General features: G+C 39.8%; 1 protein-coding gene across 23 annotated transcripts in view; it reads right to left on the reverse strand.

The window, feature by feature from the left end:
- HPS5 (HPS5 biogenesis of lysosomal organelles complex 2 subunit 2) overlaps window positions 1–14920 on the reverse strand; it is a 43363-nt gene that overhangs the window by 24176 nt on the left and 4267 nt on the right. For 14 of the 23 annotated variants that reach the window (XR_014791738.1, XM_084855061.1, XM_084855058.1 and 11 more), the window contains 10 exons: window positions 12114–12224; window positions 11638–11702; window positions 10396–10588; window positions 9367–9500; window positions 8743–8958; window positions 7721–7792; window positions 6819–6907; window positions 5248–5426; window positions 4653–4811; window positions 2508–2667 (listed from right to left, as the gene is read on the reverse strand). Coding sequence is in view for 22 of the 23 variants with exons in the window: in XM_084855061.1 (XP_084711187.1) it covers window positions 2508–2667; window positions 4653–4811; window positions 5248–5426; window positions 6819–6907; window positions 7721–7792; window positions 8743–8958; window positions 9367–9500; window positions 10396–10588; window positions 11638–11702; window positions 12114–12224 (1378 nt within the window). In the remaining variant the exon portion in view is untranslated. The remainder of the gene's footprint in view (window positions 1–2507; window positions 2668–4652; window positions 4812–5247; window positions 5427–6818; window positions 6908–7720; window positions 7793–8742; window positions 8959–9366; window positions 9501–10395; window positions 10589–11637; window positions 11703–12113; window positions 12225–14920) is intronic. The other 9 variants (XM_084855071.1, XM_084855070.1, XM_084855065.1 and 6 more) reach the window with 1 other exon arrangement.

Below are 14920 nucleotides of genomic sequence, written 5' to 3' on the forward strand. Positions count from 1 at the left end.
AGGGAGAGTCCCTCCCCTTTTTCCTTGGATCCCCTGGGCGCAATCGTTGTTTGCGCGCCAACCAGGCACTATGCCTCCTTTCCGCGCCCTCCATTTGGCGCCGCTCCCTGTGTCGGCATCACGCGTCCAGCAAGTCTTCCCGTGCTCTCTCACTCCCGGGACTGCTATCTATGCCAGGAATGCCGGTGGGAGGAATCTCTGCCAGCTGTTGGCCCTGGGAAGAATGAGCGCGCTCCTCTCCCAGGAGCGGCTGCTCTACCTCAGAATCAGAACTACTCTGGGATTCTATGGGCTCAGTGTCCACCCTGACATCATAAATGGTCAATTCTCCCAATGGAGGGATGTAAACAGTGGGGATGTCACAAGGATCGGTATTGGGACCGGTGCTTTTTAACTTGTTCATAAATGAACTGGAATTAGGACTGAGCAGGGAGGTGGCCTTGTTTGCTGATGACCCCAGATTATTTAGGGTGGTTAAAACAAAAAGGGATTGTGAAGAGCTCCAAAAGGATCACTCCAAACTGGGGGGAATGGGCATTAAAACTGCAAATGTGATTCAATGTAAGCAAGTTAAAGTGATGCACATTGGGGCAAAAATCCTAACTCCATATAGGTAAAGGTGTCCCCAACCAGTCGTGTCCAACTCTAGGGTGTGGTGCTCATCTCCATTTCTAAGCCAAAGAGCCAGCGCTGTCCGAAGACGCTGCTGTGGTCAGGTGGCCGGCATGACTGAACACTGAGGTGCACGGAACGCTGTTACCTTTCCCACCGAAGCAGTACCTATTTATCTACTTGCAATTTCTTGCTTTCGAACTGCTAGGTTGGCAGGAGCTGGGCCTGAAGACAGGAGCTCACTCCGTCACACAGCACTCGGGTATTGAACTGCTGTCCTGCCGACCTTCTGGTCTGCAGTTCAGCATCTTAACCACTAAGCCACCGCGGCCCCGTTACTTCATATACATATAACATATATGTATGCTGATGGGATCCAAGCTGGAAGTGACTAAGAAAGGTACCTTCTGTTTGTGGTAGTTTGATGAAAATGTAGATCCACTATGCAACTGCTGTGAAAAGGCAAATTCCATGTTGGGGATCATAAGGAAAGGAACTGGAAAAAATGCCTTTATACAAATCTATAATGTGACCACACTTTGAATGCTGTATACACTTCTGGTCAATGCACCTCAAAAAGGATATTGTACGGCTGGAAAAGGTGCAGAAAAGAGCATCCAAAATTATCAAAGGGATGGAACAATTCCCCTATGAGGAAAGTTTACAACCTTTGGGGTTCTTCAGCTTAGAAAAGTGACTAAGGAGAACATGACAGAGGTGTATAAAATTATGCATGGTGTGGGGGAAGTGCATAGGGATAATTTTTTCTCCCTGTCTCATAACAGTAGGACCTGGGGTCATCCCATGAAGCTGAATAGTGAGAGATTCGGGATGGATAAATGGACATACTTCTTCACACAGGACAAAGTTAATTCGCTACCACAAATGTAGTCGTAGCCACCAACTTCAGCAGCTTTAAAAGGAGATTAGACCAATTCATGGAGGATAAGACTATCAATGGCTACTAGTCATGGTGGCTATACATCACCCTGAGAATCAGAGGCAGTGTGCCTGTGTATAACAGTTGCTGGGGAACATAAGCAAAGGGGTGCTATTGAGTTCATGTTCTTCTTGTGGGGTTACCATGGACATCTGTGGGAATAGTATGCTGGACTAGATAGGCCTTTGATTTGATACAGCATAGCTCTCTTTACTTTCTTAAAAAGATCCACTGCTCCCTAACAAAATCCCTTGTTCCACTAGAATTAGATCTGAGTTCTTGGTACAAGAAACAGTCAGTAATTATTAATTACTGCCATCTAAGTTTGAACTTTGAACATCTAAGGTGAAAAGTTCTTAGATGAACCTAGCTATTCAAGGGGAATAGTTACTGCAGGAATAGTTGAGCCGCTGTCAACATTTCTGACTTGGTGATATTGACTGGGATGAGAGAATTTCAGTTTTTGTAGGCTGAGCTTTGTGGGGGTGATGTCCTGTTGGTGATTGTGTAGGAAACCCATTTTTGGAAACCTCCTCACACCAAACTGGGAAGCTATTGTTTACTGCTGGCAAATGTCTGTCTGCTTGCTGGTCTAGATAGATTTTTGGTTCAAATTAACAAGGGAATTCATATATTGTTAGGTACTTCACTCATATGAAAAGGCAAAATTGACAATAGCTGGTATTGAGTAGTTATGTCTTACATGCAAATTACCAGACCCCCTAAGAAAATGACACCTGCTACTTAAATGATAAAGAGATATAATTAAAATGTTGTATCACATTTTGAAAAAAACATATGAAACCAGCATTCAGAAGCAATGGAAGTTTGTGGAAGCCCCTGATGGTGCCATATGACTGGAATTATCTTTGCTTTCAACTTTGCTTTCAGAGCTTACAGTAAATACCTAGCTATTTTCTGGCACATAAAAGTATTTAGCAAGCAATTACATTACCAAATTCCAGCTGCTCTTCTTCCTGGTGTATATGAAATTCTTTCAATCTTTCATCTTCTGATAGGGTTTGGCTATGTAAGGAGCCAGAATCTTCATCAGACTGACTGCCTCTTCGACTAATAACACGATAAATTCCAGAATCTAATACACTGAAACTTTCCTATTAAGAAATCATAATGTAAGCTTTAAAGTCCTGTCCTTATATATCAAGGTCTACATTGTAGTGTATACCGAAAGACTTACGTTTTGATTTAGACAAAGCCAGGCTGTTTGAAGGCCTACTGATTTCAATGTGAAAGAGTTCATATTTAAACTTTGCAATTTAAATAAATGGACATTGTGTATGTAGTCGGAGATGGAATATGCTCTTAGTTATTTCTAGGGCTCAACAGTATAGTAATATTCTAATATATGCACGGTGAGAAAACACAGTGGACATGTGTAACCAAATAAATGAAGCAGTTTTAATAGCATCCATACGTTCAACTGTATTTTAAAAAGGTAGAATCAATTTTGCAGTAAGAAAATGCTTCATACTTTCAAGCTATTTTATTATAGGCAAATATTCTTTGTATTAAAAATACAATGTACGGCAGGGCTCAGTCCTGGGCCCAGTGCTCTTCAACAGTTTTATTAATGACTTGGAGGAGGAGGTGCAAGGAATGCTGATCAAATTTGCAGATGACACCAAATTGGGTGGGATAGCTAATACTTTGGAAGACAGAAACAAAATTCAAAGTGATCTGGATAGACTGGAGCGCTGGGCAGAAAACAACAGAATGACATTTAATAGGGATAAATGCCAAGTTCTGCACCTAGGAAAAAGAAACCAAATGCACAGTTACAAGATGGGGGATAGTTGGCTCAACAACACTACAAGCGAGAAGGATCTTGCAATTGCTGTCGATCACAAGCTGAATGTGAGCCAACAATGTGATGTGGCTGCAAAAAAGGCAAATGCTCTTTTGGGCTACATTAATAGAAGCATAGCTTCCAAATCCCGGGAAGTATTAGTTCCCCTCTACTCAGCACTGGTTAGGCCTCATCTGGAGTACTGTGTCCAGTTCTGGGCACCACACTTGAAGAAGGATGCAGACAAACTGGAGAGGTTTCAGAGGAGGGCAGCAAAGATGATCAGGGGACTGGAAACAAAGCCCTATGAAGAGAGACTGGAAGAACTGGGCATGTTTAGCCTTGAGAAGAGAAGACTGAGGGGAGATAGGATAGCGCTCTTCAAGTACTTGAAAGGCTGTCACAGAGAGGAAGGCCAGGATCTCTTCTTGATCATCCCAGAGTGCAGGACAAGAAATAATGGGCTCAAGTTACAGGAAGCCAGATTCCGGCTGAACATCAGGAAAAACCTCCTGACTATCAGAGCAATACGACAATGGAACCAATTACCTGGGGAGTTGGTGGGCTCTCCCACACTGGAGGCCTTCAAGACGAGGCTGGACAGCCATCTGTCAGGGATGCTCTGACTTGGATTCCTGCATTGAGCAGGGGGTTGGACTCAATGGCCTTGTAGGCCCCTTCCAACCCTACAATTCTATGATTCTACTCTTTGAACCACATTATTAAATGTATGCTACTAAAAGTATGCTATCAAATCTGGCATACTTCTTCACACAACACATAGTTGTAGAATTCACTTCCACAGGATGTAGTGATGGCCACCAATTTGGATGGCTTTAAAAGGGGGTAAGACAAATTCCTGGAGGAGAATGGCTACTAGTCCTGATGGCTATGTGTTACCTCCAGTATCAGAGGCAGTATGTCTACGTACACCAGTTGCTGGGGAACCTGAGTGGAAGGGTGCTGTTGCACTCATGTCCTGCTTGTGAGTTTCCCACGGGCAGCTGGTTGGCCACTGCATGAAGAGAATACTGTACTAGATGGACCTTGGTCTGATCTAGCACAGCTCTTCTATGTTCTCATCATACCAGAAGCATCTTGAAACCGAAAACAAAGCCCAAGTTATAGTTCCTATTATAAATAAATCTAATATGTACTATGTTTGAACAGGTAAAGAACTTAATGAAGCACAGCTATTAGGATGTTTTAAACAGATACCATGGACAATGAAAATCCAGCCAACTTAATTCTTTATCCCCTTTTATCGAACGGCTCATATAGGAAGATGCTTACATGTGAAGAAATACTGCTCCTCCTGCTACTGCATGCAGAATCTAAAGGCTCAAGTTTTGAGATCAGTTCTTCAAGTTGAGTAATGATATCACTTTGTGTTGAAAGGTCCAACTGCGATTTCAAGTGTTCTAGCTTATCTACGGGAAGAGCTTTTCTTGCCTAATAATACATAGAATGGAAGTCTGATTAAACCAATGAAATTTATTAAGCATTGCAATAAGCTGCTAGTTGGTTAAAAAAACAGAGGGAAATTAACTTACATGAAAGCAGTTAGCACTGGCTATGTCTATAATATACCACAATAGCTTGGATCCAGGTATAAATAAACTTAAGAAGTGAACTTGGATGATTCTCCCTTCCCCAGCAATCCCCTGCACCCTGTACCACCTTGTTCAGGAGGGCCCCTGGACCACCTGAGGAGGCTTTTCAGGGATTACAGGTGGCTGCAGAGGGGAAAGGGAAACTTTCTTTCTGTGAACTTCCTCAAGTTAGAATCTAAGGCAATACATTGCAAGATTTATTAGTTCTCAGACCTCCTTTAAAAGACAATGATCTTAACAGAAGAAATATCATGTGACATATTCATTTTGATTACCCGAGACAAGATAACAGAATTCTGGAACAGACAGCAGATTCTGGCTGCAAGATTCCAGAAGCTTCTCCTAAGCAAACGTTCTATGCATCTTTCAACTGGCAGAAGGGAGAGATGAGAGACTTTTCCACTGGTGTGTAAGCAGAAGAGTTCATTTTTGTATACTGCAATATCATGGATATCTAGACAAAAGAGAGCATTAGAAACATCAGTCTGAATACAGCTCCTCAACGTTGCTGACTATATTTCATATTTCAACAAAAAATATTTTCCCTCTATCAAGATTTTCTGCTTACGAACATATGAAGGATAGGATTCTTCCTTCTTTAGAGATAGCCAATAATGGCTCAGGCTCCAAAACACATGGAGGATTGCTTCACATGTTTACCCTACATGGCTGTTAAGAAATAAAGCATGCACTTATGTGTGGAAGTCTTATAGGTATCATCTGTTTTTGCATGTTTGGAAGGCACTGTGTGTAGCAGTTCCCAACAAATGCACATGTGGAAAAAGATACCTACCCCATGCTTTACTACATAATAGTGTAAATTTGATTCTGACAAGTATGCTGAGTTACTGGAATGCATTCCTGTGTGTGAGGTGAGGGGCTGATTTTTCTGTCACCAATCTAAGTGAGCTTCAAAAACTTCTCAGTTGAAGTGCAACTGTGCCAGTCATCAAAAGGTCACTTTGGCATATTCGTCACAAATTTCTGAGAGAGACTAAGCAAAAAACAGGATAAAAGAACCAATGACCCGGTTTAGTATCACAGCAGCAAACTGTGGGTTATTTAACCCATTATTTGTGGGGATGCGCTCCACCTGCAAGCTGCTTCCAGTCTCTCTAAAAAATTCTGACTGGAGTTTGTTGATGTACGAACCCAGACCAATGGGTTGTTTAGGGGCTAAACAACTCTGAGGTTATCCTAACAACAAGCCATGGGTTAACCGCTGGGTTGTTTAGCCCCCAAACAACCCATTGGTCCAAGTTCACATGTCATGCTCAACAACCTCCAATCAGAGATTTTTACAGAAACTGGAAGTGGCCCACAGGTGGAGTGTGTCAAACTGGGCCAGAGGTTGCTTACATTTATTAACAATTTATTAACTGATGCGTCCCACGATTTATTAACCCATGATTGGCTGCCATGACATGCAAACTGGCCCGTTAAGATGAGTCTAATGTACATTTAGGCATACATTTCATAACCATAGGGAGAGCAGATAAAAACAGAACAGAAGAATGGGGTAAGACTGACCTCGTGTCATTCCACTGGCAATCACCACCACTCTCCCACAAACAGCAAATCCAAATCACTATACTCTGGGTTAGTGCAAAACTTGCCTGCATACATTCATTGGGCTACAAACTTACAAGATTATAAATAATAAAACTTTATTTTCAATTAAGATGAGTTTCAAAGTTTGATTACATCTTAATTTGTCACAAACTACCTGACGCTTGGAAACGTACACAGGATAACCGTTGGACATATTAAAAAATTTTTTGCATGATTCCAAAATCATAGAAGTCCGCCTTTAAGAACCAAGTTCACTACGCAATATACAATTTACCTTTCACTTCACTCCAGAGCAAAACCTGGACATTTTGGGGGATGAAAATAAAAATGCCTCTTTCTGTCCATGTCATTACACAGTGATCACTGTAAAGAAAAAGATGGGGCAGAAAGAAGATGTGAGTATTTGTTATCACCAAAACTGTCCCTTCACTTTAAGTGTTCAAACAAAATGGGGATACTTGCCATTCTGGAGAGGAAGCCTTGGCTTCCTTTAGAAATGGCTGATGGGAGGAAGATCTCCCCCTTCTTCAGGTTTCCACGCAGAATGAGGCTAACTAATAATAGTCATGGTCATACATTAGGGCTGTTATTCTGTACCCTCTTACTTCCAAGTAAACACGCACAGAATTGTACTGTAAAAGGTGTAATATGAGAACCAGCTCCTTATGAGAGGCAGTGAAGGACTTACCACGTTATAGGTTAGTTTGCCCTCATATAACAACACTTGTTGCCAAGGCAAGAATATGTTTATTACAAACAAAGGAGGACAATTTTCTGCAATTCCTATAAAACTGCAGAAAAACAGAAGTTGTTTACATGATGTAATTGATTGTCAACATCATGTGGTGGTGAAAAAGCTGGACTAACTGAAGACTAGAAGACCTGGGTGCAAATCACAACTCTTACTAAGCTTACTAGGTGATTTTGGCCCAGTACCACTAAGCTGAAGTTACCTCAAAGGTTTTTGGGAGGAGAAAACAGAGGGGACAGAAACATATATGCTACCTTGAGCTCCTTGGAGAATGGGTGGAATATAAAGGTAATCATTAATAACAAGTTGTGAAGGAGATAATTTAACATGAATCAATAACTTGTCAATTATATTTAGCTACTGATCTGTATCTGCATTGTTGCAGTTCTGCAGCTAAAACAATTAATGAACTGTTTTGTATTTACCTTAAATAAAGCAGCCTAGGGAAAGCCAAAGACTGAGGGGAGCAGCCAGAACTGTTATACTCTGGATCCTCCCTTTAAAAAGAAACATTTTTTACACATTAGCCTGATCTGAATGAAACACGACTTCAGTATTTGTTAAAAATGCAAAATGTTAAAATCACAAGAATGAGCTGTACCAAATGTTTAAAACAAAGTTTTGTATAGCTTTAATTTAGAAGAACTCTTTTGCTGAGCCTTTTACATGTGCTTGGCCCAGAGCAAGGGTGGGCATTGTGTGGCCCTCCAGACGTTTTGGTCTACAACTCCCATGAACCCTCACCATTGGCTATACTGGCTAAGTCTTATAGGAGTTGCAGGCCAAAACATCTAGAGGGCCACAAGTTGACCACCCCTGGTGTAAGTACTGCAACTTTCCCTGAAACTAACTATCTATCTCCTGGGAAACTCTATAAATAAATGTTGCAAGCATCCTCCATAGTTGGTGCCATCTACTTGTTTAGAGAGGCCAATGCCAGCTTGAGCTTTAAAATCCCCAAATAACAAAAATCTCAGGAACCCAATCCATGTTTGTGCAGTCACTTGTGTAAAAGGATGCCCACATAATCAAAAGCAGCCCAAACCATACATGCGGCATTTGTCATAAGGAACTAACTGTTGGATGGGTGCTCACAAAGTAGTAGCTTTGCTACTTGCAAAACATGAAATGGGCCACAGTCACCAAGCTCTAGGCTTTCACAAGGACTGAGATTCTGGGCTCCTTAGCACAGATTCAGTCATATGCTCTTCCACCACCATCTCTTATGGATCTCTCCCCCACTCCCCAAAAGTATAACACCACACTCAATGGGAATAAGTGGAGAAATCCAGGAAAATTCTCAGTGTCATCAGCCCAAATTCCTTTTGTCCACCCCCATGATCTCACCTACATATATATCCAGCCCAAAAAGACATTCCCACCATCACTGTAGGAACCACAACCAAAATGAAAGTTAGATCCAATGATTTACTATCACAACCAATACCTTAAAGTAATAACAGGGAGAGGTGGTGTTGATAGGAGCTGTTTGAACTGATGTGTACTTAGTACCTCTCCTTCAGAGTTTACCTCCCACATCCGTGAACCAGGACGCGCACAATATATCAGTGACTGCTGGCTCCCACAACTCTTTCCAACTGGGAAGAAACAAGCCCCATATTCACCATCTCTTTCTTTATTGCCAATTTTCCAAAACTTTTCCCTATTTAACCAAAAACATTTAACATTTAGGAAAAAATATTTTAACATTTATTGAATAAAATAAGCAAAGAGCAAAAACAAAGATTTAAAAGCCTTGAGAGGGACAGTTACAAGATATGAATGGGGGCTCAGGAAAATCACACTTTTGTGAAGCCTAAGTAATGCGGGGGGGGGGGGGAGATGCAAGTAGTACTAAAAATTCTATTTTAAAATGTTGGAAGGAACTTTGAAGGATCTGATCACTGAAAAGCATAATAGGTAAAATTAAATTAACTGTATCTTCAAAGATAAGTATAACAAAATTACTACTACTTATTTCTAGGTGCAAAATAACATTAAAAAGTAGTCTTGCGGGTGACTGACAGGGAATTATACTTATGCCACAAACATTTTATGGTGTATTAATTACCTCTCGGTGTCACATAAATAAGAGCGAGTAAGAGAAGAGATAAGCAACCTTCCATCTAAATAATCAAGCTGAACCACTCGAGAGTCAACAGTGGTTATAATCTGAACAGGAAACATCACAAATGCAGTAGTGGCCTATAGGGAAAAAACAGAAGAAATATACACTGGATTATTTCAGCAATGATAGCACTCCTTTCATGAAAAAAAGAGAGTTGCAAAATTGATTACTTGGCACTGAAAACACAAAGAACTGTATACACTACAGAAAATTCATCTTTTTATGGCTGCATTCATGTTATTTTTGTAATGCATGGATGGAGTTGCACTTGTCATCGATGTCTAAGGATCAATGGAAAAACATGCCTAAACATAAACATGCTTTGGAGACAAAAAAACATGCACTGTGGGGCAGCTTCTAGAATTTTGTCATTTTTTTTTCTTTCTACAACAGAGTATATATATCATAATGCAAACATTCTAATTCTGTCAGATCTTATAGTGAAAGTGGAATTCTCAGGAGTGCCAAGACATCTAACCACATATATAAAGAACAAGCAGGTCTCAGTACTAAGTTCTACATGCAAACCTATTTTTTAAATTCCAAACTGCTTCATACTGTGAGTTCGTACATAAAGCCTAACAAAAACCACATACACACACAGTTAAAATGTCCACTTATGTACTAGTCACACTCACAATGGCAATCATCCCTCCTCACTCTAGCAAACATAAGCTGTAGACCTCTTCCTGAGCTTGAAGCTGAGGAGAGGAAAGGAACCACACTGTCCTTCAGGTATCTTTGGAGAACGTCAGAAGGGCCATGCCCACCAAGCTCAGGAGGGTGGCTAGGACTTGTCCGTGTTGTGCTTCACTTCGCACCTCAAAGTTCCTTGGAAGCACAACTGATGAACTAGCCCCAGACCTCCTCCTGATCTTGGAGCTGAGGAAGGGGGCAGGATATGGGTGACCAGAGACTAGCTGAAATGTGTGGGCCTGCTCTTTTGTTCAAAATCTCTCTCAAAAATGTTACCTTTCCTTGTTTGGATGTATTAATCTTGATAGCAGAAACTTTCCCCACATGATCACCAACAAAAACACGAAGTGCACTAGTATCCCAACAAAGAGCTGTTATTTTTCTTCCTTTGTGCTCAGAAGAAACATAAATCCTCTCTGGCTTCCCACGACGTTCCTGATTCAATTCCCAGACAACAGTAAGGCCTTGACTGTAAAAAGAAGGTTTAGATTATTATATATTTTAACATTTTATGCCACCCTTCATCCAATACATTTCAGGGTGGTGAACAGCTAATATATGATAAAACATTCAAGTATACAATAAAAACCATAACATTAACAATAAAATGAAGCAATTCCAAGCTTTAAGTTTGGGTAAGAAAACTCACTTTAAAAAGAACAATGCATATAGCTTCTCACAAACATTAATGGCTTGCATCCAGAGTTCCCATGAGTGGAACTATATTCAGAAGACGCTCCCACTGGAGGTAGGGGATCTGATACCACTTCCCCCTGCAGCCCCCACCCCACTGCTCCAGAGGGTTGAGGGGCCCTCTAGAACAGTGTGGGAGGAAGTGGTGCTGGGGGCTGCAGGTGGAAATCAGCAAAAATTGCCTCCCACCCCCCACCCCCAGCAGGAGCCTCCGCTGCACTGCAGTCCTGAGAAGAGAAAGAGCCCTTTCATTCAGGGGAAGGACGCTCTAGATCCAACCCAATATATTTAACAAAGTATAGAACCTATTTATAAATATTTTTGAAAAAGTGGCAAATTGATAACTCTGAACAGTTATATTTCAAATCAGCAACTTAATGCATCTCTTAACCTGGAGTACAGCTTAAGAGACACTGACCTGGTTCCAACTTATTGACAAATCATGGTTTCTCAGAACAAGATTCGACTTCTAGTTTGGTGCAAACAAGTTTGCTGTTGCATTCACCCTGCAGCAAATGATGGCTTGTGCAAACCACAATTTGTCCCCAAACCAGGATCTGAAAATGCAGTTGCATAAGTCACAACTTGCTGCGTTTGGATGGTGTAAGTGGAAGCTTCTAGTATCCTGCCCTTGCACACAAAAGAGCAAGGAAAGGAAAAAGCATGAAGTGTACATTAAAATGGTTAGTACTTAAATGCTTACATTACTTTCTCTTTCTCATCATGTGTATGAACTGCCTTCTCTGCATACTGAAATCTTTCCCACTGCTAAAAATAACTCAGTACTATAGCTGAAGAACAATAGATTCTAAAAAATGTTCTTACCTTGTAGCTACCGCAACATAGTCCTCATCGTGTAAGCAAAATGCAATGCGGAAAATGGCACCTTCCTGCCAAGACACAAAGTAGCCAAATTGGTCAGGTTAATATTCACTGCCTCAACCATGCCTGACTCCAGCTGCTATACAAATTTTTTCATATTGACTGTCCACCCCAACCCTTCTTTTAACATACTTTTGATAACTCATTGGCGTCTTGAGTTAAAATTCTGGTTCCGATTTCTGCACTAGCTACTATTCACATTTTAAAAGAATTTTCTCAGCCATTTAATGACTGAAAGAGCAGATGAAAAGATTGAGCATTGTAACAGGAATAGCCCTGAACAGAATAGAATTAGATATTTAAAATGAAAAGTTTACTCATTCATTTTGGAATGTTTTAATGAAGTACAGTTTCTCAGCTTCTGCAAGTTATATTTCGTTCTTAGCCTGAGGTTTCTGAAAGTTTCCCTTCAATCTTACCTTATGAGTGAGAAAAAGCCTCTGTTTCCAGCTCTCTTTCTGGATGAAGTTTAGGCCTCCACCTGAACTACCTAATGCCAACCATTTTCGAGAAACTGCTACACATGTGCACTTAAAAAGAAAAAAAGGACATAGTTACAAGGCAGTATGTTGTTGCATAAAAATACTGCAATTGTTGATACTGCTTTCACTTTCAAGGAAGACAAAAACCGGCAGGGGATGAAGACCTTATTCACTCTTACTACCAAGCCATTATAAGAGAACATGGACAAAAACATCTTGCTATGAGATTCTTAGCACAGTAGCAAAATGGCATTCTCTCTCAATTTTAAACAAATCATCAAGTTCGCCTACAGCGCTTAACCATGGTTTAGTGTTAAGTGGACAAGCCACTTCCTCCAGTGCAGCCATATTTTGGCCTAGAGTGCTTCTAGAGAAAGTTTTTACTGTGCAATCAACCTGCCTCATTCATGGAATTTTACAGGGGATCCAGATGATGTTGTCCTCAATTTGCAAAGCTCCTATATTTCCCCACTGCTTGTCTTTTTTTCTTACCAGAAAAAAAAATCTCTTAAGCAAGAAGAGATGGAATAGCTGTACAATGTCTTGTCTTTGTTAACACCAGGAGCCCTCCATCTGGAAATACTACTGGAGACTAATAAAGTACATAGAGCTGAAATGTTTAGCTGGAATAGATAAGTTCAAGTTAACTAGTTTAAATATTAATTTGGACGAAAATAATAATTGAAAACAGATTATTTATATACATATATATTATATGATTGCAATTTTTAACAAAGACATTGTATTTTCAGCTCTTCACTCTCAGCTCTCATACCCCATTTGTCTATTTGTAGACAGGGAGAGAGAACTTTGGATGTTTTTGTTTTCTGCTGAAGAAGCCCAGCAGCAGCAATGTGGGGCAGAAAATTTTCCAGAAAAATTTCAAGTGCTTTTTATTTTTCCACAGAAAAATTTCCATTTCATAAGTTCATGAATAAATATGAATGTATACCAATTGCAATTAGGCAAGCTTAGCAAGTATATGAGAAAATGCATATATGTCATTGAAATACATATACATCTCAGAGTGAAATGGAACTAATAAATAATGACAGCAAAACTGAAGGCACCCCAACAACCTCAGTGGAAGAGAGTTCAGTTCTGTTGAAATAGATAAGTGGTTGTCAGCATATCATGCACATTTCCCTGAGTTGCTAAAATGAGCGTGTCAACGGTTTTCAGTACCTTTGCTTTTTTCTTACATTTAAACAATTTAAAGAGAGTACATACTATTGTCTTTAAATTTTTACAAGTATTCCAGTACAAATTTCTACATAATATAACATTTAAATCACATTCAGGGCACGATCCTATGCATGTTTAGACAGATCCTATGCATGTTTAGACAGAAAAAATGTTTACAAGGGAAGGTGGAAGTTGTAGGATTTTTTCTGTCTAAATATGTATAGGATTGTGCTCGAAGTGTGCTTCAGGTCAAATACTTGTGGTGTACTGGGACAAAAAGCCTGTGTTTACTAAATACAAGTAAAATAAAGATGCTAAATCAGATCTCTCTAGGTCAGGGGTGGGCAACTTGTGGCCCTTCATATGCTTTGACCTATGGCTCCCATGAACTCTAGCTGGCACAGCCAAAGGTGAGGGATGACGGGAGTTGTAGGCCAAGACTTCTGGAGGGCGACAAGTTGCCCATCCCTGCCCTAGGGCATCAGAACATTTTCCATTGCAAATCAATTTGTTTCCTAAACAAATGACCCCATGCAAATGAACCTAATTTGCATTAGAAAACGTTCCAATACAAATGGATATTTTTTTCAACATCATAGCAAAAGAGATTATTTCCCCTTTTGGAACTTTTACCTGGAAACCATCTAAGAATCCTGAACCCTCAACTGGAGTGGTAGCTATTGAAAATCTCTCAACCTTAAGGATAAACATACATAGGTAGAGTAGTTGGGAGTTTTAAATGACTTCTAAAAGAGCTAATTAAATTAGTTATTAATTGTACGGAATTTTATACTAAAATGCTAAATAGTTAAAACAGTTGCAAATTTAGAACACTCAAGTTACCTGGAATGGAGAGTGTATTAGAAAACCAAGTTAAGGTTTAGCATTTGATATCCTTGTTTAAGACTAGATGTCCTTTATTGATAATTGTTTTCTAATATTCCATTTGTCAACTATTACTTATTGTTATGCCTTGATTAGTTAATGCAATTAGTGTTTATATTTCATGTATTTTTTCATCATGGCCTTTATTATCACATTGTAATAGCTTCATTTATTATGTTTTAATCATTCTTTATACAGAGACCTGGTTCACACATCATGGCGGCAATTCCTGGGTTGTTTAAAATTAAAATAGAGCGAATAAAAAACATGTTTCAAAGATTAACCACACTTTGTTCCAGTCCAGATAAGACAGAAAGCTGTGGTTAATCTAAATCAGAAACAAAAGCTTCTGAACTCCTTGGAGGGGTGAGAGTGCAGCATGCAAGCAAAAAGCTCCATGAGGTATGTTCTTGTAATGCTAACCATGGTTTATTGTTATGTCTGAACCAGTTCACTGATCAAGTTAAGTGTGTTTGGTGCTTCAAACTTAAAAGCCAGTCTCACTAACTTTAACTGATTTGTTTTTATGTTACCTGTTAATTAAGATTCTGTTTTTAATCTGTATTTTATTATTCTTAGCTGCCTTGAGTGCTATTTTTGGTGGAAAGGTGGGATATAAATTTAATAAATAGAAACTACTGATATGCTTACAGTTACAGTCTATAGCAAACAGT

This window comes from Heloderma suspectum, chromosome 1 (assembly GCF_057233095.1).
Source record: "Heloderma suspectum isolate Gila_16-S chromosome 1, 16-S_ref, whole genome shotgun sequence".
Lineage (NCBI taxonomy): Eukaryota > Metazoa > Chordata > Lepidosauria > Squamata > Helodermatidae > Heloderma > Heloderma suspectum.